The sequence below is a fragment of the Salarias fasciatus genome, chromosome 2 (assembly GCF_902148845.1).
Source record: "Salarias fasciatus chromosome 2, fSalaFa1.1, whole genome shotgun sequence".
In the NCBI taxonomy this organism is placed as follows: Eukaryota; Metazoa; Chordata; class Actinopteri; order Blenniiformes; family Blenniidae; genus Salarias; species Salarias fasciatus.
The window spans coordinates 6,585,324-6,612,691 of record NC_043746.1 but is presented as its reverse complement, the minus strand read 5'-3'; the positions used below and the strand labels follow the sequence as shown (position 1 = coordinate 6,612,691).

Below are 27,368 nucleotides of genomic sequence, written 5' to 3'. Positions count from 1 at the left end.
GCACACTCACACAAACAGGTGGTACTTTAACAAGTGTTTTGTGGGTGAATTACTAAAAATAAGAACATGAGTGATTGCAAACAGGACTACTTGAATGAAGGCTTTGCGCACATTAGTTTGGTTGCTCATGGCAAGAAGTCAATAATTAGTGAGCCCAACCCCCCAAATTTTATTTACTACACAGAAAATATATTATAATAAAGTCCACAAATAAAAGTTGAGATGAATCAGCTGAGGAAATGTCTCTCACCACAGTGACACGTGATTTCTTTGGTAGAAATTTTTAAATGTAAAGCATGTCAATTTACACATTATTCGGTCCTGTTAGAAGATGAGCTTCCACACAAATGTTAATTCAGAAAATCAAGCTAGTCTTTATTTTTTGTGAGTGACTCCAAAAACTCGTCCAAACACAAGGAGTTTTATTTTTTTTGTGTGTTTTTTTTTTTTTCATTCTTGATATTTACAGTTCATTTTCAGGATTTCAACTTTATTTTTCAAGACTGTTTTTGCAATTTAGATATTTTTCCACAAGATTCTAACTTTACCCTCAACATCCTGACTTCATGTAAATGTCTGTAAGCAGGCAGGATTTTATCAAACGTACCACATGAAGAATCTTGTTCTCCGTCTCATACACAGTGCAATCCTGTAAAGGGAGAGAAAAAGAACACATGAGATAAAGAAAGCATCATTGTGAATTTCCGCAAACTGGCTCAAGTGTCGCGTTCCTCTTAATATGAGAGGCAGGAAGGAAGGCATGGAGGGGATGAGGTGTTCAACAGGAAGAGACAGAAGGCTTGTGTTGAACATGAGCTATCAGCTGGTTTTATTTTACTGATCCGCTGGACTGACGGCCCTGGATCCGCTCCGCCACCAGGAACGTTATTCGAACACGACAGACTGTTACTTAACGATAGCTGATAGTTAATCTATTTCTGGGAAAGCGGCCCACCGAATCCACCAGATGTGCATGCTACCGGTTAATTCATCCGTTTGATGCATTAGCGCGGGTCGCGCTGCCACCTTTGTGTGTCTCGCTGCACCCTGGCAGCCGCCTGCTCGTTTGGCCCATTGTGGGCCCCGTGGTGGCCCCTTTCTCTCTGCTCTCACATGGGCCTTGCAGTCGGGGGTGTCTGTTATCTGCTCGGCTCCAGGACTCACTCTGGGCACGAGTACAAACACACTCTCACACGCACCGCGAGCAGGCTCTTACTGGGAGGACGTGGACGAGGTCCAGGAGAGCAGACATAGTTTTCACCCAAACAATGAGATGTCTACAGTAGAGGAGCGCGCACACATGAACCTCTGGTCGTGTATTTCTACAGTGAGTAGCGGGGCAGTGACACGAGGAGGCGAGCTCGAGGGGGAGTATGGGATACGCGGGGATGAGGGACCCCTGATTGACCGCAGGCGCTGGACGAGGTCTGACAGCGGAGTGGATGAGCACATGGCTGAAGGCTGTTACCGAGAGCGGCTCGTCCCATCAGCCATGCTGCAAACAGCCCCTGGCCACGGACATATGCTGCACCCAGTCAAATCCATAAAACCCGGCCATAGGCCTCCATCCGTAAATGCATTCTCACTGCAAACTCACTTTCTATGTGTCGTTTCAGATCATCTGCGACAAATACAGCAAACCGTGTGACACGCTGCGTGTGTTTGTGTGTGTGTGGTGTGTGTGTGAAAGCACCTGTTGTACAATGGTGGTTAATTCTAAGCAGAGCTGCACAATGTTGTTCTTCAGTAATGAATACTCCGTCACACTGGCAAATGGAGACCTGAAGGCAAACAAAAACAAAAAAAAAACCACACACAAACATCATTAGCTGAAAACAGAATCAGATGCATTAAAACATGGTGAACTTTGGAAATAAAATTTTAATTTACAGTGTTTTCATAGACTAATAGCATTTCATTCAGTGTATTATTTTTTCATGCTCTTTATATGGGATTTTATGATAAAAAAAAAAACTGAAAGAAGTGCCATTGTGTGAGTCTCTTGGGAAGCACAGGAACATCCAAAAAACAATATTTGGAGTTATGAAGTTGTGAAGCATTTCATGCAGAATCTCTGTGGCTTTATCACCCATCAATGGGCGTAGTGAGCTTACATGTATCGTATCAGGGTTGGGAAGTAACGGATTACATGTAACGGCGTTACGTATTTAGAATACAAAATAAGATAAACTGTATTCTGTTACAGTTCAAATCTGGTGTATTCTGAATACAGTTTCTTCCCCGAAGAGGGGTTACTTTTAGAGATTACTTTACGGCACTGGTTCCAAACCACTTCCCGAAGTGGTTGCCCTGGGATTTTGTGACAACCATAGTTTATTAAATTCTAGTAAAACGACCAAGATGCGGCCAAATTACGAGTATTTTTCAAGTCCGTCTACCAGTGTCCTGCAGAAGCTCCTTGGTTTAATAAGGCGACATCTTCTTGCTTTGTGTTTGTTTACAGAGAGCAGCGGACTGTAGCGCTCTGTGTTGCGTCTTCTTCTACGGTGTATTTCTGGCAGAGTTACAGAGTTAGCGCGCCACCTAAAGGTCTGGCAGAAGAACTACTTGGTTTTTAGTTTTCATGATGTCCTGTGGACGCAGACACATTTAAACCACAAATTATTGAGAATTATTGAGATCCGAGGCAAATTTAGGCTCAGAGTTACTTTTAAGTTTGAAACATGTCCTCCATTTAGTCCTCATAGCATGTTCTTCAAAAAAGACACCGGTCTCCAGGGGTTGCTACTGCTTGAATTATGTTACATTTATAATTTTTAGTTGAGGACAATAGACAGTGCAGACTCTTTACAATGACAGCTATTTATGCTTAATTTCTGCAGAGTTTTCTTTGCTTCGCTTTTAATTTTGTGACCTGTCTGGCCTCAGTGCTGCAGTTGCTGCTCTGATGAAGTTATAAATTAATTTTTTGAAACAACAGAATTGTCTTTGTCACATTTAATTTTTCAATAATATTCAAATTTACAGATATTTTATGAGTGATATCATGCGCTATAAAGGCTATTTGGTATAATAGGCGTACCTTCAGATTCTCGTCCTTTGGTATGCCATGGACACACAACATTTGGGAACTACTGCCCTAGACTAAGCTAAAAGTAATCCAAAAATATTTTAAACACATTACTTTACTTGAGTAATCCAAAGGGAATCCATTACAGTTTACATTTTAGGACATAGGACACAGTGATCAGCAATCTTTAAAGCGATACTTCAACATTTTGGCAAATTGGCCCATCTCGGGCAATTCGGTAGTCATTTAGAGCAGCATACTTACTTTTTTTTGTGAGGGTGAGCTGTTGTTTATTCAGCGGTGAGTCTGAGGAGAGCTTCACGGCGGACATAATGGAAGTGGACGGTACAGTTGCTTCCCTCGTCAAACTCATCAAATACACAATCCAACAACCCCAAAACACACTTTGGTGGACACGTTATAATCCGCACATTCACTACGCTGTGAAACACCAACAAATAATATTGTAGCGTTACGACATTGAAGCAAATATTGGGAACTACTTTTTCTTTTGAGATCACTACGCCCAGACGCCATGTTTAGTAAGTAGTTCCGTCTTAGCAATCTTCGCAAAAAAACGCTCAATCTCGTAATTTTGCATTAATATTTCACAGCGTAGTGAATGTGGGGATTATAACGTGTCCACCAAAGTGTGTTTTGGGGTTGTTGGATTGTGTTGGATTGATGAGTTTGACGAGGGAAGCTACTGTACCATCCACTTCCATTATGTCCGCCGTGAAGCTCTCCTCAGACGCACCGCTGAATAAACAACAGCTCGCCCTCACAAAAAAAGTAAGTATGCTGTTCTAAATGACTACCGAATTGCCCTAGATGGGCCAATTTGCCAAAATGTTGAAGTATCGCTTTAAGGGCATACCTTTTGAATGTAACCCTCCCAACACTGATCATATCTACATGAATTTCCATAAAAATGCAGAAGAGCAGCTAAACAGCTGAAAGTGTGATTCTGTATTCCATAAAGTCAGTGATATCAGTGCTGTGATTCTACTGGGTAGAGATAAAACGCCACAGTTTGTTTTCAGGAGGTTGAAGGTGTGGTTCCCACCTGTCGAGCCAGGCCAGCAGATTCTTAGCTGCACCAATCAGATCCACCACCGAGGTGAGGAAATCGTTGGGTAGCCTCCGGGAGGCTCGCCCGTCATAGTGACCGCCCCTCCGCCGGCCCAGGATGAAGTTCTGCAGGTTCTTCGCAGAAGCGTTCAGCTTGTGGGACAAAGTTCGGAGGTTCTCTGTCTCGAGGCCGTAGTTCTGCACGACAGATGGATCAACACACAGAGTTAGAATCACAGTATACTTATGATGTTGTTAACATTTCTTGATTCATATTTGAAGAAAGAAAAACAATAATTGAGCTGGAAGAAAAGCTGTGCATAAACTGTGCATAAAAGTTCATAATCCCGCCGTGGTGGAGCCATGAACGGACTGGTTTGTTCTGATATTCTTACAGTTCTGCTCCAATCAGTTATTATTTGCACATTGTTAATGAAGCTGAGAGTTGTCATGTGCTTGAGTCTTCAAAGAAAACCATACATTCATCTGCAAACTCTATTGCCAATTTCACTACTTTTCTCCAACATGAGAGCACTGATCGAACAATGAATAATCCAATAATGTGAATTATTTTCATTCAAAATATAAAACAGTAAGTTCATAAACACGCACAAGAGAGTAGCGTGATTTCACTTTCGGAATGGATCTGCCGTAAGTGTAAGATTTTTTTCTCTCCTATTGGCTCCATAACTTTACCATACCAACATAAATGGGTGGACTGAATGTAAACTGGCGTCATTGTCCTGTCTCGTCCTAAGATGCTGATGGTGTGTAGGCCATTACTGCACAGCAGCCCTTTTAAATAAACACGCACACACACACAGACACACAAACACACGTCCACTGAGCCACATTGAGCTCAGCATCCCAAGGCACCTCAAGTCATGTCCTGCCTGACAGAGCTTGATTCCTGCTGACACACACACACACACACACACACACACACACACACACACACACACACACACACACACACTGTAAAGTCAAATGCACAGTTCTGAGCTAGACGTATCTATTCCTCCTCTGCCAAGTCTACCCAGTCACGACCACAGTGACTACAAAGGGGTGAGAGACAGAGAGAAAGAGAGGGAGAGAGAAAGAGAGAGAGAGAAAGAGAGAGAGAGAGAGGAGAGAGAGAGAGAGAGAGAGAGAGAGAGTAAGGAAGTAAGGAAGCAGAAGACAAGAAGGGGGAGAGTACCCGGCTATGCATTTGAGTGTAACTAGGTCATGCATATGCCATGTTTTGTATAATCTCATGCGTTCTGTGCGAATGTGGACATTTACATGCACTTTGAGCGAACGTGTTTGCACAGCGGTAATTAGGCTGTCACATGATTCCATCTAAAGCCGTGTGCAGCTCCTTCCAGGGGACAGAGCGCTGAAATCAAGGAAGAGAAAAACCCTTGTGTCAACTGCCAACACGTGTGTGTGTGTGTGTGTGTGTGTGTGTGTGTGTGTGTGTGTGTGTGTGTGTGTGTGTGTGTGTGTGCGTGCGTGCATGAGTGCGGACAGGGAGAAGTCACTTTAGCCTGACGCGCATACGTGTGTCCGTGTGTGTCAAATCAATACAGTAAGAGGCCGATTCCATTAGAGCAACCCCGCCCCCCCTTCATGTCAATGCAGTTGCCATAGCAGCCATGAGTGGAGTGGTCTCTCTCTCTTAATGCTGATATTTCTGCGTTCGTTCGCATGTCGAGCCACATTTAATAGCACAATTGGAAAAGAATAACTACGGCGTGGGGAGGTGGATGCTTCATAACGTGATGGTTTTCTTTTCCGAAGTAAAATATTGCTCCGTGCCATAACTCAGGCTGTCGCAGGCCACTTGTATCAGCGAGCGGAGTATCTATTCATCAGGGGGATATTGATTGCATTTGTGTTGCTCTCTGCTTGAAAGATCTTGCTACGATACTCAACTCAGGCAAATCAGCTTGGTATAATCACAGCAGTTTAAATTCGCACTGGCCAGCTGCAGCTTTCTTTCTTTTCTTTTTTTTTTTTCCTATTTCAGTTTAGAAACATCTATTCAATACAGTTAAAAGGTTGAACGACCTCTACCCATTGAACTGTTTGAGTCTGTTTAATAGATGCTTGATTTCACTTAAAGGCCAAAAACTGAAAAGATGAAAAACCAACATTTTAGGATTGAAACAGAAAAAAGACAATGAATGACTGAAGGTCCCGTTCACACGACAACATTTCAGGTGAAAACCCTTCAGTTTTCCATTTCCGTTTCAGAAAAGTTTCACGTTTATACAGCAATGTTTTGAAAATGATGGAGGGTCGATTTCATGTTGGGCCACTTGTGGATGTTGTCGGCTGGTTTTGTAAAAAAAAAATTGCACACGTCTGCAGAGGACAATAAACTTTAACACAGACACACATGGGAGGACAGCCGAGTTAGATTCGTATTACACTAGACGCTCAAGTTCCAGGAGAAAAAGTACTGGGAGTCATGAAATTGGAGGGAAACTTGTCAATCTTCCCACTGATGTGCAGAAGGACTATTTACTCCGGCCGTGGTGCACATAGGCAGTAGCAGGATTTGCGTTTCTATTCTGAGTTACTTTTTGTTGTAGTTTTTATTCTTTAAAAGTTCAGTTTGGCGCCTGTGGGGAGGGTTAGCTTAGTCCCCTGGGTTAGAATGAGTGATATGAAGCTCTGGGCAGTGAGTAACCATTCTAGTCTGCAGGGATTGATAATTCATTTCATTCCTTCATTCATTCACTTATTCAGCGCAAATAAATAATATATTTATAACACAAAAGACCTGCATAGATCTAAATCCAATTATACAAACACCTTCAACAGAAACAGAAAACATGTCGGTCAAATATTCAATTTCTTTCACTGTGCTCAAAAAGGAGTTGGAAGAAGAAAACGTCTGTATTCCCACCAAAACGTGCTCATCAGGCACCCAGCATAATGATTTCAATAACGTCCGGTTATCATTTAACTTCAAACCAGGAAGAACAATGATACCTAGAAGGTAACAGGCCAGACGCAGCGGCTTAGTGAGGAACAACAGACACAAGTCAACAAAGTAATACAGATTATTGAAGTAACTCTTCATACTGTGGCCCGACCATACGCCCAAATATCATTTTAAGTCTGTGGGTATTTTGGCATTGCTTGTATCAGATACCCAGGCTGTTTCACTCCACAAACAAAAGATCACATCTCACATCTACATAAATGCTCATTTGCTAAACAACAGGTAAAGCATATTAATGTACTGTCAAATCTATAGAAAGTGGGGCTACAAACCTGTAATCAACTCCGGTTAACAGCTGTTAGGATTACTCTGTTATCATAATTTGATAAATTAGTATGAAATTTGTCATATTTCTTAGCTAAGGAATATCAAAGACAGGAAACCAAAACAGAAACATCATTCAAGAATACGTAAGAAGGCACAAGTCTCTTTGTCAAAAGCAGACTGGATTTCAGAGGAGCTCCTAAGATGTCCTGAAATGAAGTCAGCACAGTGGGCCTTTGGATCCGTTTTCTGGCTGATACTTTATTTTCTCCAGTAAACGAACACTTTGATGTCTGAAGGTGTAAAAAAAGTGTTGCGAATGTTTCCAAGTATCAACAATATATGAAACGTGACAGCAAAAAACTGACTTGTCAATCATCAATATCTGTATTCTTCACACAGAACCTGGCATAAAGTTTAACTGTCAGTTTAAAAGGTATCTGAGGTGAAACCGTATCTAATTAATAGAGATATTAGGAAAAGTGGCCTTGCTTGAAGTATGCTGATCTGACAAGATATTTAACATATCTCACATTTATTTTTATGATTATACAACAAAAAGAAACACCTTTTGCATATTCAGTTGTTATTTTTAAGTTGAGTAGCCTAATATGATAAATGTGCAACTTCAAATAGCGAGTTGGAATCAGGAAAACAAATAAGTTGCTGATTAAAATAATGACGCTATTCTTATCTGGCTATGTGGGCAGCTTCATATTGAGTTGTACAACTTAATATTCGGAGTTTAAACGTTTAAATATTTGTGCATGATGTTCAAAAATCATTAATCTTAAATGCATAAAATACACAGGCTGAATAGAGACTTCCTAATATTTAGAATATTCTTGGTGACAGCTGTTGGCATCTATTAACAAAAGATATCTCTTCTTGTGCCCGTTAAATGCTTTTTCTTTTATAATATTAGACTGTCAGATGGTCTTGTTAAGTTCTATAAGCTAAGTTATATTAAATTATGTTTTATCAAAGCAGCAACTATTATAACTTATCACTATAACTGACCATAAAAGTGAGCTACTATTGTAGTGAATTTGTGTCTATTACATTTACAATTAATATCTTGGATCTGAAATGTTGTAGTTAACCCCTTAGTAAGTATTCATATGAGCCTCTGTATTTGTTTTCAATATAATGTCTTGCAATAGAAATTTTTAAGGTAAAACCTGTCACCCCAAATTATTCCTGCTGACGAGCCACATTCTTAAAGCCACTGGTCTTCAGGATGGAGAGATTTCATAATTTTGGCACAACTCCTTAAGATTTGGAAATTATTTGTATCATCAGCTCTGATAATAACTGTCTGTGAAGAGCCGAATTGCTACAAGACAGCCTGCCTGGGCAAGAAATGAGCAGTGGCACAACAAGACGAGATGTAGACCAGCCAACAGTTTAACCAGATTATCTAAACATATCCAAAATGTTGGTACTAATCCCTCTTTGCACAGAGGAAAGCTGAATGTGCACAGTGCCATTGTGATTGTGACGGAGTTGTCAGTCGGGGGAATATTTATACAGCATGTCGCTTTTAACTCCTTTAAGTTTGACTAACCTGAGGATATATTTAAATCTGTCTGACGGCCTGAGCTTCTCCCCAGACGACGATGTGTTCTTTAGACTCAGCAATTAGCGTCCAGCATTTACATATCAGATAGAAGCCATCGCCAAAAACTGCATGAAAGCGAGGCCCAAGTTGTGAGACAGTGGTATTATCCTCTGAAAGTCCTCACAGCAGTGATTCATCTTGTCTACTTGGCATCCCTAAAAGTGCGTGCGTGTGTGTGTGTGTGTGTGTGTGTGTGTGTGTGTACGTGTGTGTGTCCAGTTTCAGGACATATGGTGATTGCTACTCTGGGACACTCGTTCCCCTGCTGGAACATTTGAATGAGAAGAGGTACTGATTAGTGCACACACACACACAAACACACACACGCACACACGCACACACACACACACACACACACACGCACACGCACGCACACACACGCAAACAGGCCCGACTAATCCAGCCATGTGTGCCTGGGAGATAAGGTGCATCCTGCATACTCTTCCTACATACCCTCTCACTTTCGCCCTCCCTCTCTCGCCCTCTCCTCTCCTCCTCTCCCTCACTTCCTCTCTCTGGGAGAGTAGCACCTAATTCCCACTAATTCCCTAATCCTGTGCAGGGCCACTGCTCATACAGTCAGCAGTGACCGAGGGAGTAAACATAAATCATGGCCCAAATTATGTTTTTTTTTTCCCTTCAGCCAATATCAATTAAAAAAGCAAAAGCCAACAGCCAACTTCAAAACTTCACTACCTATGAGAAATCCGCCATTTGCATTAAACTCTTTCTTCAAGACGTGAATCTGCATTATAATGGACTTAAATATTCAGTAAAATTGTTCCCCAAAATAATACAATTATCAAGTTTCTTGTTTAAAATCCTGGAATACTCCAAACGATGCCACAAATCATATCATGCTCCAATACATGATTAAAGGCTTTCTATAAGAAGTTTGGTGTCGATGATCAGAAGAAACTACAATCAAGACACAACATACAATTCTTCACCTTTTTAAAACTTGCAAAAATAAGAATATCTGAACATGCTTGTTGAATCAGCTTTTAAATAGTCGGGAGGCTGATTGAAGAAATGCGACACAAAGAGCTAACATGCGAACTCCAGAGGTCATTCCCCTTGTTACAGCGTTTAATCTGTGGTAAACTGGAAAGACTGTTCATCCATCCATCCATCCATCCATCCATCCATCCATCCATTTGATATTGTGGTCCCAAGAAATGGGAGCAGAAAAGTCAAATTATCCGATAAGTTCTTCTGCCAGCTCATCCTTGGAAGAGCCCGATCTGTTACGAGGCCAGCCCAGAGAAATAATCCCTCCAGCGGGTCCCGGGCCGACCTCGGAGCCTCGTCACAGTTGGCTGTATCCACTGAGGGGATGCAACCAGGAGGCGTCCTGATCTGACGCCTCCGTTTTTCCTCAGACTGTCACGAATGAAGATGCACCTCGTTGTATTTCACTGATCTGAGCTTGAACTAAACAGATCAGGGGTCGTTAAGCTTTTTAAACCAAGAGTTACTTCCAAGTCATACAGAGAGCTTCCCGAATAATTAGTTTTAAACCCTGTTGTTTGTATTGATCACCACTTTTAGAATCTCTGAAGTAGGCTGTCGTTAAGAAAAGGAAAAATGTTGCTGCCGGTGACCATAAATGTCCGCATGTGGACACCGATGGTCCATTAAAAGGAGAGTGTGATTCTCCTTCCTGTCTACAAACATGACTGAAAAAGGAGCTGTCGCTCCTGGAAGGTCGGCTTTCTCCTGCTGCCTGAGGAGAGCTTCTTATCATTTCCTCAGACTGATGATAGAGACATCACCAGATATCAGAGGGGGAACTTAAAAGCCGGAGTCGCTGAAAACATGATGAAAAATCCCGAGCAGTGGAAGCAGACCGTCGTGAGGAGCTGCTGTCCGGCGATCTGTGATGCTCAGTAATGCTTCTGGAATTAACAGACCAGCAGAGCTCCCAGGATTGTATTTCTGCATCTCTGGCCGTCTCATCACGAAGCATCTGGGTTTATTTAGGAACGATATAAGTTACATACAAAGATGGGATCGTTTTCTGTTTTTTTCTAGACGTGTACCCTAGAAGTTGACCTGTGATGGACAGTATTCTGGTTGGTTCTGCTAACACGCTCTCTAATCTATCATGCATGTAGAAAACTTGCTTTGTATCCCATATTAGAATAAAATCCTGTGTTTTTATGCGTTATCCAAGCCAAGCATATCTGACCAAAACAAATAGAAAAAAACCTGAGTACACTGCAGTGCTTCACATGTTTTTACCCTAAAGATACATAAAGAAGCAGAGATCCGGCTGACCAGAGCACAGAGGAGGTCCACGGCTTCCAGGATGAGCTCCTGGTGTCCTATCCTGGTGACACCCAGCTCCTCCAGCTCCTGATGGGTGATGTGCAGCAGCTGCTCGCCCCCCATCTGCTCCCGCTCAAAGCTCTTCACGTACTGCTGGAGACAGTCGTCCAGACCTGAGGAGAGTATAGACAGATGCAGATTAGGATGTGCTGATGTGCCTGCCTTCCATCAGCGCGCGCGAGCCGTTCGCTCTAAATGACAAAACATTTTTATCAGTCTAATTGGGTGTTTTTGGGGAGCTCTCCGCCACGAGACATGAAGAGAAAACGTGATTGGGGTAAATATCCCTCCAAGATGCAAACATGAGCTCCTGCCTGTCGTCCTGAATCTCGGTCCGTGCAGACGCAGCACAGGATTCAGGCTCGAGAGCAGACACCCACACAGAAACAAACAGTGTCCCACTCTGCTGGATGCAAAGCTAAAGATAAGCACCAGTCTCAATCCTGAGATCTTTTTCTTTTTTTTTTTCTTCCACATCCATTCGTGCACCTCTTCACATCTGATCATGGTTACTTTACAACACCAAGGTTTCCTTTGAAGCTGCTGAGTTCTTGAGTTCTTTTTCTTTTTTTTTTTTTTACCTTGAAGAGCAATGAAAGCAATAAAGGCCCTCTTTTTTTTTTAGAGAGAGATTTCTGAGCGAAAACTGTGAATTTTTATGCAGGATGCAGGATAAAGGGTGTGTGTGTGTGTATCGTATACCTCGAGAGATGTGTGTGATATATTGATATAACTTTCTGCTCTTACTCTGTGAGTGCCTGTTTTGCAGAGAGCCAATCAGCGGCACATAGGAATGGTGGGGCTGGGATACTATTGATCAGAAAGAGCCTCTGGCTTTGAACCAAACACAGTCAGCAGAAAGCACATCTCCCCACAGACCTAATGAACAAGCCTGCTCGAAAATGAGCAAACAGCAAGCAAAAAAGAGGAAGCAAATCCATGCAAACACACACGTATAAGAAAGAAAAACGAAAGAAAAACCCACACACACACACACACAAGTGCATGTGGGCACGCTAAAGCCACAGAGGAACCGGAACGGCACGCTCCGTCCCTCAGCGAACAGCCGCTCCAAACACAATCGCACATACGAACACAATTACAAACTGCTGCTGTTAGTCCGAGTTCCAACGCTTCTGCAGAGGCACGCTGCTGAAGCCCAGCCGAGCTGCGAGCAAAACACTGAAACCCAAGGGAGGCAATGCTGACAGAGAGCAGACAGTGAGGTAGCACCTCAACACACACACACACACACAAACACACACACACACACACACACACAAGCTCTACAAGTAAGAGGCATCTTGCTCTTTGTACGCCATGGGACTGGAACAGACAGAATATAAGCCGTGCTGTTGTTGCGGGTGACGTGCACAGATGATCTTGTTGCATGCAGCACAGCAGGGCCGTTTTTTAAATGTAACACATCAGTGCCGGAGCGCTGAACTGCAGCAACAACTCAGGTGAAAATTGTTTAATGGGAAGCGTTCCCCGCAGAGGGGCCGCCCTCCTACGCGAACATGTGTTTCGCACGTATTTAATACAACACTTCCACGTGGAAGTTTGTGCAAACTGTGAAATCAAGTGGCAGCGCGTGCCGACTTGTTCTTACATGAGCTTATGTAATTTATAATCATAATCACGGGCCGCTGCTTACGAACAGCTGAGCAGTTACTCAGGATTATGTGTTTTTAAAGTAAAACAGCTGCTCGACAAATGAGTTACAGCTTGAAAATATGTAAATGTTTATCAGGCATGTATTGAAGTACTTTCAGTGTTTCATTACGGCCTTGAATAAACACACTTACATGTCACTTATATACAACAACACCAACTACAACTAGAAATTATGTATGTGTGTATGGACAGGGTATGAGTTGTATTGTAATAAATTGAATTAGGCTGAAATTCAGTCAGCTCCCGCTGATTCAATTCAGCAATTCACAATAGTTCTTCATTAATTTCGAATAAATTGAAGCAAACAATGGAGAAAAATAAAACATAGCTATAAAGTGTGTGCTTCCGGTATCAAACATACAGTAAAAGCAGAGAATGAAAAAGATATTCAGTTATATAATACTATGAATAAATTAGGAATATAATTTGTATACATGAGAAAAAACACTGACAAATTAATAGTTAGTTAAAACGAATCCCATAACTATGACTTACTTTTGGACTTTTTTTTTAAATCCTTAATCTGTTCTTCTCAATGATTTCTTGTTGAAAACATCAATCACATGCTCCCATTGGGAGGAAGAGAAAATATTCTACATACTTAATGAAACATTTCAAATAGATCGTTTCATTATTATTTTGCTTTATTTACATCGAGTTGCAGTAAACTGCTGGAGGGGATGAGAGAGACCTGCCCCCCCTCACCCCGGCAGATCGGGGTTGGGTGAATTATCTTCTTGCGAGTGGGATGAAATGTATCTCCGTCTCACAGTGATTATAGCGACTTCACCAGCAGAGCAGAAAAAACTCATCAATATTTGCAGCCTGATAACTAAGTCAAGCAGGACTGCCAACGCTCTGCTGGTTCACGCTGCTCTCGCAGGCGGCTTAATCTCACACGTGAACTTCACATCTGCAGGATTTGTTACAAACAGCAACTGGGATCCAGAAATAAACTAAAAATATCATTGGAAGTGTCCAAGTCAAAGCTTTTTGCTTTTAAAGTGACAGCCAAGTGGGTGATTCCTGGTAGAAACCGATGCAGCTGTTGCATTTTAGGAGCTGCAGGACAGTTTATTTTGTTTTTGTTTCTCTTTGTCGTCATTATATCATCACAACTGGAACTCCCTGCCACAGTTTATATCACATCAACTGAACGGCTGCAATAAAACAACAAGACGAATCGCTTATCATGGATCAAGGACTGTCCCAGTTTAAAAAATGATCCCATAAAGTTCAGTAACCGTCACTGCTGGAGACACTCAGGAGAACATGGGAGCTTCTGGATAAATACAGGAGTTATTTAAAATCATCTCATACAGCAGATTACGGTGATTAAATGTCCTACTTTGTGTAGACGTCTTTTCCAACATGGATGGATTTCATTAAAATCCAACATAAAGTCTGGTTTGCAAAGAAAAAACTTCAACAATTACAGACTGAAGTATATCTAGTTTTCATTTCACTTGTATTTTTTTCAGACATTGCTTAATTGTTTACAATATCACACTGGAAACAAAAAAACCTGAAGTGTTATTGAAGCCATATAATGTAAAACAGAAGTTATTCAGAACATTACTTCACATGAACTATTCTATTGTTTTTCTAGTAAGACTTCGAAAAACTGTTTTTATTTTGTTGTATTTTGATTCTCTACATAGAGGAGGCATTATTTCACTTGAAAAATTCTGGAGATGATTTTAGTTAGTTCAGGCATAACAAAGCATGAAGAATGGCTTCTAGAAGTGTGTCTAAATTGTGCATTTGGTCAAAGAAATGTGCTTTAAAAGTGTAAAAATTCTAAGCAAACTTGAAGAAATTTTCTGTCTTTTAACTATTTTTCCTCTTTTCTGTTTAGATCACCATCATAATATACATCTTTATCAGCACTGCTGGTCAAAACAAACTTTAAATAACATTAATTGTGTTTAGCTGTTAGCCGAAGCTAACAGTCTAATGCTAAAATGCGACTATCGTATAATATTACAATTACCAACATAGTGTAGCTATTTTCTTAGATAACAATAATAATTTCACTTTCAAGTGTTTAGTTTTAATGTAAAGCTTTAACTGACAGACACGACCAAACAACTCTCTTGTAATATAGTAAGAGTCCTCTTGTTGACAAATCTGAGAGGAAGAGAAGCAATAACTCCCCCGCTCTGGTAGTGTATCCAGATGAGCCTCTATTCTTTGGACCTAGCATGTTTTCCACAGTGAGAGCGAGCAGTGCGGTGCAGTGTAGTGTAATAAATCACGCCGTGCACGGGGGGACTGAGCGTGCAGATTCCTTCAGCTGGCCTGCAGCTGCAGGAGCAGGAAACATGGAGCCGGAGCGGAGAGGAAACCCTGCGGCTAATAGCAAGGATGTCTGAATATGTGACTTCTGACCCCCCAACTATGACAGACATGAGAGGGAGGGAGGAAAACGCTCTGAGATGGCCACTGGAGATAGCCATTCCTCAGATGGAAGTCTTTATGTCCACACCTGAGGGAGGTGAGGCTGCCGTTCCAAACCAGCGCCTCCCCTCTCGTTTTCTCTGCCACTCCTCCCCTTTCACATTTGTCCTTCTCCAATTAGACTCCTGCTTCTTCTGGGCCCTGGAAACACTTTTCACACAGCAGCCTGTCCTGTTGCTGCAGTTGTCATCTGCCATCTTGTGTGAGAGCTATGAGTTGATATCCTCCAAAACACACGCAAAACTGAAGGTACAATCTATCTGCATGATGCTCTTTGCAGGATCTTACTAAATCAGAAATAGTTCCTCATTTATAAAAAAGCCCCATTCTTCAGTTAACAGTTTTTAGCAGCTAAAACATTAGATACTAAGTGAAACACAAGCCTAACAAGCCACAAAACCATCCTGAAGACAATTTACAAGCCTCACATTCAGTCTGCAGCACAACAACAACCCCAGCTCAAAGGGAGACTCCTAATGGACAATGAAAAATGAACAAGGTGTCCCACAACGACTGCAAGTGTCCCCGGAGGACCCCCATCCCAAAACCAGGCAGGTTTCTGTGGGATTACAAGGAAGAGACACGCGATACAGAGACAGCTCGAATCCACAGAGGGGCGGTGTCAAGTTCTGCAAGATCTCAGGAACTGAAAGCCTGCCTGCGTGCGTGCGTGCGCGTGTGTGTGTGTTCGTGCGTGCATTTGTGTGTGTTCGTGCACACCCAGAAGTACTGGTGCTGTTTTAAAGTCAGAGTGCTCACACTACTCAATATTGATTAGTTTTGCATTTGTTGCACTTACCCCTGAATAATAAACACACATCGTTGATGGGGTTACTTTTTGACAGGATGGAAACTCTTCCTTCTGAAAAATTACATCAAAACGTGATTAATAAACAATCTAAGACATCCAGGTGACTTTAACTCCAATATATCCCCACTACAGCGACAACTGCAAATCGTTTCTGGATGGCCTCGGTAAAAATCACGTCTTTTCATGTTTTCTATGTATTTGTTGCACGTTGGCAGCCTGTGTATCAGCCTGATTCAGTTGGTTGGAGGAAGACGCTTTATAATCTGGATGTAATCAATTTATGAAAAAAAATTGATGAAAAGAAGAAGCAGAAACAAAACAGCTGATGAACTAACAACAAGCACAATAGCATCGGGGTCACAATATGGCTTGTGAAAGATAAATGAGTCATGATGAGGCTGAGCTCTTTGCACTTTTAACTAGCGCTCTCTCTCTCTTCAGCTTCTCACGACATTCATGGTTGTGATACTGGTGATTTAGGGTCAGATCACATTTTATACTCCTGGTACCAGGAAAGGGAATCTTCTGTCCAGAATCACATAGCCTGGCATGCCAGACTATCTCCCCATGCTCAGGGATCCATGGGGAAACATGTCTTTATATGTGTGTAACACATAAATAAAGTCAGTCCTGCATGCCAGGCTAAGAATCACATGCACCGGCCTAAAAATTCAGTTGCGCTAAAACAATTTTTCCTCGTCTCTTTTTCAGTAAAATCCAACATGAACCAGGAGGACTGGTACATGGCTTTCAACATGATGACACCAAGCAATGCTTTTTCTCTTTGTGCATTTAGTTTCACGGGGACACAACTGCACCGGGTTTGTTTTTGTTTTAGTTCCACTCAGTCTGCGGTGGCAGGATCTATGTTGACAATGCAGAGCATTAAGGTGTGATGCACAGAAACAATATGCCTTGTTCAGATCAGTCAGATCTTTGCAATATGTAGCTATACGTTGCATTGATGACAAATATGACTGATCATGTAGCCCAGGTAATTGGTTTGCTTGCACTTCCTGCCACAGTAGCATATTTTAAAGCACAAACCAACACTCAGCAGTCTCTGATGTGCTCATGCAAGCACTTGCCTATAGGTGCAAATGAGCACACATTGACATGTATACATTCACCTTGTGACACTCCGCTGCCAGCCAATCAGATAAGTCAGAGATCCTCACCCCCCCCAGAGGACAAACAGCTGATCTGGGTTCATCTGCTTAGTTCATATGCCAGCTGGAAATAGCACATGGTGCTCGCTAACACACACAAACTAATACACAGGGGTCTGGACGCTGCACCTCATCTGTAAATGGTATTCAAATGTCGGCCAAGTCCTGCAGCATCTGAAAGCAAACACAGCTTCCTGCACTCCAGATCCAGGCTCGCATCAGACTGTTTACAGTTGCTGCAAGAAGTACGAAACAAACACATCCCGGCCTGCGTGCAGCCCAAGTTTAAAAAGAAAAAGTAATTTTGCATGAGCTGTGTCAGGAATGTCTCTCACTGTGCTTCCTCCCCTCTGGGAAATATGGAAAATAAGATATTTGATCACAGCTTAACCGAGGATATTACAGGCGCTCTCTTGCAGCCGAGTGGAGCTTCTTCAGTGGACTTTGCTGGTGTGATGGAGGGGAGCTGGAGTGTCCTCGCTCTGTTGTGTTTTCCGAGGCACACAAACTGAAAAGTTGAACTGTGTTTACTGAGGATTCGTCTCTGTCTCTCTCATGATTCCACACTTTAAACTCGTCTTTGTAAAGCAGACGTGTATCAGCCTCTCTCACTCGATTCAAGCTTGGCAGCTCCCCGTTAATACAAAAACAAAAACGCTCCAGTCAATCAGGTTGACGATATTTGAATGAAGATGTGCTGGCAGACCTCTTAATCAATTCTGAACCAAATCAAAGCCGCAATAAGGCTTTAAAGTTGTTGAGTGTTAAGCTCTCACTCGCTCACGTTGATACAAGGACATTTTATTCAGATGTCCATTGAGCGATTTTTATTTAGTAAGGATCCTCTTACCTATGAGGGAGAAAATAGATGAGTATTTTAAACTCTGCGTCTTATTCTACAACCTAAGTACAGTTCATAAAAAGTGTTGGTTATTTGTGTTATATTTCAAGTATCCAATCTTCTCTGATGGTGTTTTCATAAATTAACAGCTAACACATGATAAAGTATTCAACTTTATGCAGGAAATACACCCATAAATACGCCCATAAAGCCTCAGATATGCATTTCCATCATTAATCAAAAAGAAAATTAAGGATGTTTTTTAAAACACTTCCTAATCTGAGACCAGCTTCGGGTATTTTTTTGATTCTTTTGCCACTTTTAAAGACTTCCTTTGCATCTTTTTTGTTGAACCAGGCTATATCTTCTATTTCTTCTTTATCCTTCTGTAGAGGAATTTTTCTTCTGTTGAAAGGTCCACTTCCTGTTCACTTCAGATTTCCCCACTTCAGATTATTTTCAAGCTCTTTTTGATGCAATACACATCTGAACAAATGTCTGTTAAACATCGAGCCAAAAGATACAAATAAAACAGACATTGAACAGGTGCTGTGATTCATATCTATATGTAACTTCCAGAGCAGGTTGGTTTGGTTGGTGCTGCGTTCAGACTTCAATCGTCCCAGACGTTTGTGAGCGTGCTGAGACTTGATTTCCAAACGGGCTTGTTCTTGTTGTTTGGTGCTGATAGCAGTCTTCACACTCCTACTGCACTGGGACATCAATCGTATAAATGCTGGTTTTAACTGGACCGAGCCTGACAAGTGTGAACACGCTGCGAGGGTCTCCTGTGATTGCCTCCACTTCTTCAATCTCTCGGCACAGACGCAGCACTTTGACATCAACAGTTCTAAAAGTTACCTGGAGATCCTGTGATGAAACGCCGAAATTGATTATGGCTCAAATCCCCTTGTTCTTTGGCGATACTTCACAGGGTCGTCTGTCAGACCACTGCTGGAAGATTACCTTCCCGCTGTGGAGGGAAGTGTTTTGCAATCATTTGCCAAAACCTTTCAATCCTAAAACTTTAGAGGAATGTGTAAGTCCCCAGCATGATGGAAAAGCACATGCAGCCGAGGAAAGAGCAGAGTGGGGAGGTCAGAGGCTTAAAGACTGACTCCATCTGCAGTAGCTTTGGCCACTGAAGCCTAATCTGAAAACCTCAGTGTCGCAGGGCATTTATTCGAGTGTATAAACTTTATCTATAGGCGCTGTTTCAAAGAGGATTAAATATTTGCTTGTTCCAATGTGATGAATTCTGATGGGCTTACAAGGGATTTTCTTTGAGGGGGGGGTACGATACATCTTTGCAGGTACTGCAGCCTCCTGCCAAAATCATGCATGTTAGAGGAACTCTATTTGGACTGAAATAGGTTTTACATCCATCATTTTGAATTAAATTAAAGGCATTTATTTGATCGTTTGGTTTAAAGCTGGACTTCGAAAAAATGTTGTTCTACCACGAAGGCGGAGGGGATTTCCCCAATGCGGGGCAAATCTGTGTTGAGTGAGTGAAAGGAATCTCTGCAAGAAACACTGAAGCATTTCTTGATCCCGACCATCACCGAATCCCAGTGTGCTAAGCCTTGAGCAAGCATCTCACGTTGACAGCTTCATCCACATTTCACACAATTCCCTCCCATCTTTGTTCCCTTTTTTTTATTTTTTTGTTTTTTCTGGGCAAAATAAACCCCTCCTCTTCAGAAACACCACGGGTTGCGAGGCAACCGCAGCAGAAGAGGTCTGGGCGCAGAAGCGAAGGATCAGCAGTTGCTGCCCCGCAGGACCACCATGCGCTGATGGTAGGCTAAGGATCTCACACACACAAACACACATACACCCTCTGACTGAGAGCTTGTTGAAGGCCGCAGCAAGAGAGAGAGAGAGAGAGAAAAAATGCCGTTTCTGGAGTTGAAAATGGCTCGGAAACTTGCAGAGAGCTCACTTTGCTGCTCAGCCATTAACATCAGCTGAAATTAGGCAAACACTTGTTCTCCTCTGAGACCGTGTTTGGGGCTGAGAGTGGCGACGAGCAGCAGGCTCGCCGTCGCGCTGCCTCGCACGCCCCCATCGGAGAAACTCCGGCTGGAGTAAGTGCTCCAGTGAAGGAAAGACACAACTCTCACTAAAAATATTTCCACGGTGAAATATTCATCACATCATGACAGAAAATTCTTGAGACCGCGGCGTTTTAGCTCCTCTGAATGTGAGCTTTCAAGTGCGCCGCAGCCTTGCCGCTGAAATGAAGCTGGCAGAGGTGTCAGGAGGCGACTGGAAGGAGTTGGGAGAAGGAAAACGGGGTCAACGACGAGAGTGCACGGAGTTCAGAGGCTGAGCACCGCTGACGACGTGTCTGTCCTCAGAGAATCCCAGAAGTCATTCCGCAAATGTAACATTATGTTAACATGAACTTCTGCATTGTCTATGCCCATCTGGACCGAGGGGATCCATTTGCAGAAGACAACGAGCAGCTGGCACGCATCCTCTGACGCGTCCTGTCGGATTAACATTCACACCAACCCCGTCCGATCGATCATTCGTATTAACAATGGATCAAATTGCCATGTGTGAATTGAGCGGGGTCACTCACTGTCATTAACACATAGACATGTCTTTCCAAACTGTAATCATCAGTGCAACTCAATATCTGGCAGCTCTCAGCAGAATATTTGGACTTTTCTTTTTTGCGTTGGCTCAGTTTCCGTTCGCAACACACGAACTGGTGATATGCTACACATGCAGCTTAAAACGGGAAGAATACACACTTAGAAACCATAAAACAAAGATTTTGACTCATCAAGAGATGCTTATTAACTTTATATACATGATACCACTTGTGGTACATTATAAAAATTCTGCATTACTGCAATATCATTAATTTTGATCATCACATTCAATGGATTATATATAATCATTACACAGAATTGATATTGTTATAGAATTATTATCATTATTTTTCAGAAGCTTCTGTCTCTGTCAACCTAACGTTAACACACAGCATCGCTGATGTACTCAAAGCCTTAAATGTTGGTTGTTTCTCAGCAGTTTTGAGGCAGTTTGTCCTTGTTGTCATTAATTCATGAGCTTATTTATTTCACAAACAGGTGTAATGCCAAGTTCTGCATCATTGCCAAAGCATGCATCCAATTTTCCGGAGTGTGTGCCCACGGAGCTCTGGAAATTTAATTGATGAAGTCAAATAGATGAATACAGCATGCGTGCAACGCCACCGGACTGACGTAACTTCAGCTGAACTTAATGAGTGAATCAGGGATTGGACTGATCCACACACTGCTGGCAGTTCTGCTGACGCACGAGCTGTGCAGTAACTTGTTACAATTTGATTTAAAAAATTCACCTCATCTAACTTCAAAAGAAGTAACTAGTAACTGTAATCAGGTTCAAAGCTTTGGTAATTTTCTCAACACCGGATCATAGACGCACCATACTCTGTTGAAGGTTATTGCATTATCACAGAAACAGGAGGGATTCGCCTAAATGAGAATTTTGGTTCATATCAACCAATGATATGGATCACAGTGAAAGTTTTAGCCTCACTGAAGGTAACATGGTCTAATGAGCTGTGGTGCCAATAAGTTAACCGTGCAAAACAATAAATATTTAACATTTAAGATAATGTACAATGGTTTTCTGAGCATTTCTATTTACATTTCTGCACATTTTCTCTCATATGATTCACTTTTTGGTGTGATCTTTAATGTGTGTATGTACCATGTGACCCGATGGGACTCCTGAAACTTGATGTCAGCTGTTGTGCGTGGCTGTAAAAGTGCATCTCCGGGACAACAGGTGCAAAGTCAACCCAGTAAAGCACATGTGAACATCTCTCTCTCTCTCTCTCTCTCTCTCTCTCTCTCTCTCTCTCTCTCTCTCACACACACACACACACACACACACACACACACACACACACACACACACACACACACACACACTGGGCCCTCTGTCCAGGGAGCCGGATAGAGCGGGTGCTTTGATATGATGCCCACTGCGTCTCCTGTTCTGCCACATCGGCTTCGTGCTTGCACCCTCCATCAGGCCCGCCCTTCGTTTCCCACCATCCCCCGTTTCCGCCCCCATCTTGGGATTCTCAGCCGTCCCTTCATTTTGCTTTACGATGTCTCCCCCAGGTCTGAATCCATGCCCCGACTATCTCTTCATCCCCCTCCCCTCCCTCTCTCTCTCTCTCCTTTTCTTCCTCCCTTTCTTTCTTTGCTCAGGGCCATAAAACAGGAGGGGAAGTTGTTAAGTGTGCATGTGCGTCTGTGTGCATGTGTGTGTGTGTTCATGTGGGCACCTCTATGCGTCTGAATGCTTCTGAGTGTGCACCGGGCCTGAGTGCGTTGCTGCCGCTTCCCCATCTTATGACATGTGCTGTGACTCCAACACGATCAGATCTGGTTTCCATGACTACCGATGCCCCACTTAAAGCTGCTGCTCCAGAGTTTGTGTGTGTCTGTGCACGTGTGCGAGCGCGCATACTTACATGTAGACCGTACATTTCTGCGAGCATGGGCATTCTTTTTCTTTTTCATGCAGTACTTGTACTTTGTGTTCATAAGGGGAAAAAATGGAGGGCAGCAGGAATTTCCTCTGTGTGTGTGTGTGTGTGTGTGTGTGTGTGTGTTGTGTGTGTGTTTCCCCATAATAAGGCACACTCTTTAATCTTTAATGCAGCTGAAACTACAACAAGCACACAGTCAGAGGCAGGGGAAGTGTATCCTCCAACACAGACTTCCTCCCCATGTCAGCGGGAGACTGAATCAGGGAACACAGTATGGAATATTAGTGAACATGGCCTTTAACACCACAGGAGACCCACACGAACCAAAAAGCATGAAGGGGGATTATTTCCACTGAGGAACTGCCCGTAGCTTGTTAAGGTGCATAATACATGCGATCGCTGGCGCCAGCTTCACTTCAACACGGCAGCGGGGGTTCAGGTCTGGGGTGGGACAGGAGGAAACCTTTATCACAGTTTCAGATTTGTTTGTTTTCTGTGTTTAGGGGACTGAGTTACAGGTATTTAAGGTAACTTTAACTTTCAAAGGGAAGTAAAACTCGTCAACCCGCCAAACTGAAAACACAAATGCACAAGCTGAGATTTCCAGCAGATGCTGAAGTTCATCTTAATCCAGACACGCTCTCAGTCACTCACGACTCCCTGCACTTACTTAAATGTGACATACCACCATCATTTTTAGATTGTTCCAATACATTAGGTGACATGAGAGATGACTGCAGAAGCAAAAGTGGGCTACCTTATTCATTTTCCTGTCAATGTATGCATCAGCAGGCTGCTCGCCTGAAAGCGCAGGATGATCTTATGAGGTGTGCACGGCACCCAGGTCTGGTGGAGAGGTCCATTTTTCTGTGCTGCCTCACATGCTATAAGGCGCAGATTCGTACGCAACGTACTGAACACATCAGTAGCGTCTGCACACGCCCCGGCAGATACATACCCTCACACACACATAGAGGAAACTCCTCCGGTGTGGGTGTTCAAATCAAAACAAATGCTGATGAGTCATCTCTCCGTGAGCCTCACCGCTGCTCTGCTGCTGGAGCACTGCTTCCAGAGCAGCGGGGGGGGGGGGTACTGTATAGTCTGCTCTGCTCCGTGGCCACTTGTGCCAGGTTTTCCCAGATGGACTGCAGACGATCACGTCTTTACGTCTCACAGTCCGTCGTATGACAGGAACGGGCTGTCGAGGAAACAGAGTCGCTTTCCACAAAAGACAACAGCTTGCAATTTGCCTCTTTTTTTTTTTTTTTTTTTTTTTTTTTGTTGGAAGCTGGTTAAAGGATATAGTCCTAAAAGAAAATACAGTCCAAAATCCTCTGATGAATGTCCAAAAGCTGGTTGTCTTTGTAATTCAATTCAATCTGTTCCGTCCAAGCCGACGATCACAACAGAGCAACTTTAATGGTTTATTTCACCCAGCGGGCCTTTTTTACTGACTACTTTGTCTGCTCAGTTTTTATATGCAAAACATGTATAATAATACTTTTTCCTCTTAAAAGATGTTAAAAGTATTTTGGTACCTGATGCAACTCGCCTTCAGTTATGAAAGTTTTAAGGATCTTAAGGATTTCTTCCTGGCTGGTGCACCAGCGTCTACCTCAGCCCTGGGTTGGAATATTTGTTACTTCTCTCCCTTTATCATAAAATACAACAAATACATTCAGACGCGGAGGTGTTGACACTGTGCTCAAACATTGCATTAAAGCAAAAGATGAAAAATTTCTGCCATGAAACACTGACTATTCTGACCAATTTAACCTTCCAAACGCTTCATACAGTTAATGTTGCGTTCTGTCCAGACCCGCGTCCTGTACCTGTTCTCTTACTGTAATCAATAGAAGCTGCAAAGGCATGACTGAAGGAGGTCTCAGTGTCAGTCGTCTGTGAAAGCGGTACGGGACTGGTTGTATCGGCACAGGAAAGATGAAGCGTTTTCAGCACAGAGGCCAAAGTGAAGCGCGTGTAAGAGGACAGATTAATACTACCCTCTTCCCCTCTTTCTTTATTCATAAGAAAGCAAGATCTGAGCATGAGGCTGCCACCGAGGGTCCATGTTTCCAAGCCCCGCCGGGTAAAGTGAGCAAGATTTTACAAGAACGCGGAGGACAGAGCGTCTGTTTGAAAAGACAACATAGGAGGACATCAGGAGGCTTGCAGCAATGACATGAATACAGTCGCCTTCAAGAGTTTGGTGCAAATGTGGACATTTTTTTCTTTGTATTCACTGTATTAATGATGACGACGACACAGAGAGTATTAGTCAAATTACCTCAAAATTGCAACAACCAAACACTTGACGGGGCCAGACAACTATCCTACTTTTTCTCCTAACAGGCAAAAACACCGGGATGCATTACACCCATGATGCATCAGGAGGCATTAGTGGTGAGTTATCTGGAAATATGCATCATTTATTAAGAGAAATATGCCAATGAAAATTAGTTTTGTACAAGATACTGTTTTGGTTTAATCTAATGTTTTGTGCACTGATGACTCGAGGAGCATCAACAACAATGACAATGACTGGAGCGACAAAAATATGCATAATCAGAGGAATTTCATACTGATTAAGTCAGAATATGTGAGTACGGTCTAGCTAGTGCCTATTTCCCTAGCAGGTCCTACTGCTGTTTTTCATCTGTCAGCCTAAAAGTGGAACTATTAGTTTCTATTACAGTGAAAAGTGATTACAACTTGATATCTAGGAGTGTGACAGTGATGGATTAACTCAAAATAGTGAAGCTAAATATTTTACACCATTTTATCCAGCTGTTGTGTTGCTATTCTTCCTGTCCAGTTTTTCTCACAAAACTCTCTTACCGAAAAGCTATGCTAACATTCGTTAACATATTGGATAAATTACAGTGCAAACACTTTTCCATACTTCTAAAAGCTTCTTAAAGTCTAGAAAAGAAAAGCAGCTTCGGGTTGCAGTTGCAGCACAAAGAGAATGCAAAAAACAATTAAAAGGCCAACTTTGGATATTCTATCCATTTGAATATTTCAAGCTGATTAATCAGTCTCTTCCTCTTGAGGTACTTCAACATATCTTTTCAATCAACTTTAAATAAATAGCATCTCATTGGTCAGGTAATGGTATCATTTGATGGTAACAGTCTCGCTGTATGCATGCTAACAAACCTACGAGAATTTAATCCACTTTACATTTGATTTCAGTGTTAAAATATAAGTCAAATTCTACATGAAGTACTGACTGATCCGGTGTAGCTTGATGTCTCAGTATTCGATCCCACTGTCTCTGCAGCTCCTGTACATACAGTGTCACCGTCATCATAATGTGGTGTACATGTTGCACTCTGGAGCCACATTTGGCCCATTCGCCATTCTTTTCATCCACTCTCAATGAATGAGCTTTCCGAGTCAAGACACATCACGGGATGGAGCTGTAGATTTCACCGGCTATGTCTGAGGAGAGCAAATCAAAAACCTCCAACAATCATTACCATCATTCAGTGTGATGCATCCCAAAATACTTCCTCGCCATGAGTCTCGAGAGTCTGTCAGTTCCCTCTACTTCTAATCTGAGAAGTCGGTACGTCACGACTATCAAAAGGAAGTCGAGCCCCTGAAGCAGATGCAGCAGCAGAGATAAAGATCGAAGAAATCCTCAGGATGAAATGCCTAATTTGATCATTCTGTGTGTAAATACCACAGACACACAACCACAATCACTCCTATAATGGTCTGAGTCATCAAACAAGTAGTGATTAAGTCATCCTCTTAAGTAAGGGATTGCGGACACCCTCCCTTCCCACTCCTATTGTCTGTCAATAGGCCCACCACAGTTTCTCTCACAGCTCTGTAGATGACCGTAATGAGTGTGTGAGGACAGCACCTACCAATGCTGCCACACACACACACACACACACACAGATGCAGATGCAAACACACACGCGTACACGCACGCGTAGTGATTACTCATTCATACTGTCTCTTTGAGGGGCCGTATCCCGTGCCAGCAAAGCGAGGAGGAGAAAAAAAAAAGAAGAAAAAGAAAGGGAAAAGAGAAAGCCTGTGTTCGCTGCGTTTGCCTTATATGGCAGGCGGTGTTGCGCTGTCCACGGTGCTGAAACTGACTGCACGGCTGGCATCGAGGGTGGGGGGTGGAGGGGTGGAGGGGGGGGGGGGAGGTTGTGCATGCAGCTAACTACATTAATCATGCTCGCACGCGTACGCGCACCTTGGCACACGCGCACGTACACACACGCACACACAGTAAGCGGTGATCTGGACTTGAGGGCATGTGCCAGTGAGTGAGGATGACATATCTCCCACATCCATTGATGAGAACTGCTGCTGCTGCTGCTGCTGCTGCTGCTGATGGAGGCAGCCTATAAGCTGTGAGAGATGCGCTCTCAAGCAAGCAAAGATGACAGAACGCCGAGCCTCCGGTCGCTGCTTCTCAGGGACATCCATCTCTCTCCAGCGGCCACGCAGCTCCACGCTCAGTGCATGAATCAGAGTAGTCACCCGAATCACACTGCAGCTTTGGATGAGGGGGAACACACATGCACAAAGTGTGGCCCTCCG

At 42.9% G+C, this 27,368-nt stretch overlaps 1 protein-coding gene across 5 annotated transcripts in view; it reads right to left on the bottom strand.

Annotated features, from left to right (window-relative positions):
* The window catches only part of LOC115396506 (connector enhancer of kinase suppressor of ras 2), a 59,938-nt gene that overhangs the window by 32,147 nt on the left and 423 nt on the right, over positions 1-27,368 (bottom strand). For all 5 annotated transcript variants that reach the window (XM_030102399.1, XM_030102422.1, XM_030102406.1 and 2 more), the window contains exons 2-5: positions 11,263-11,426; positions 4,098-4,300; positions 1,694-1,781; positions 608-649 (exon numbers count right to left, since the gene is read on the bottom strand). In XM_030102399.1, coding sequence (XP_029958259.1) covers positions 608-649; positions 1,694-1,781; positions 4,098-4,300; positions 11,263-11,426 — 497 coding nt within the window. The remainder of the gene's footprint in view (positions 1-607; positions 650-1,693; positions 1,782-4,097; positions 4,301-11,262; positions 11,427-27,368) is intronic.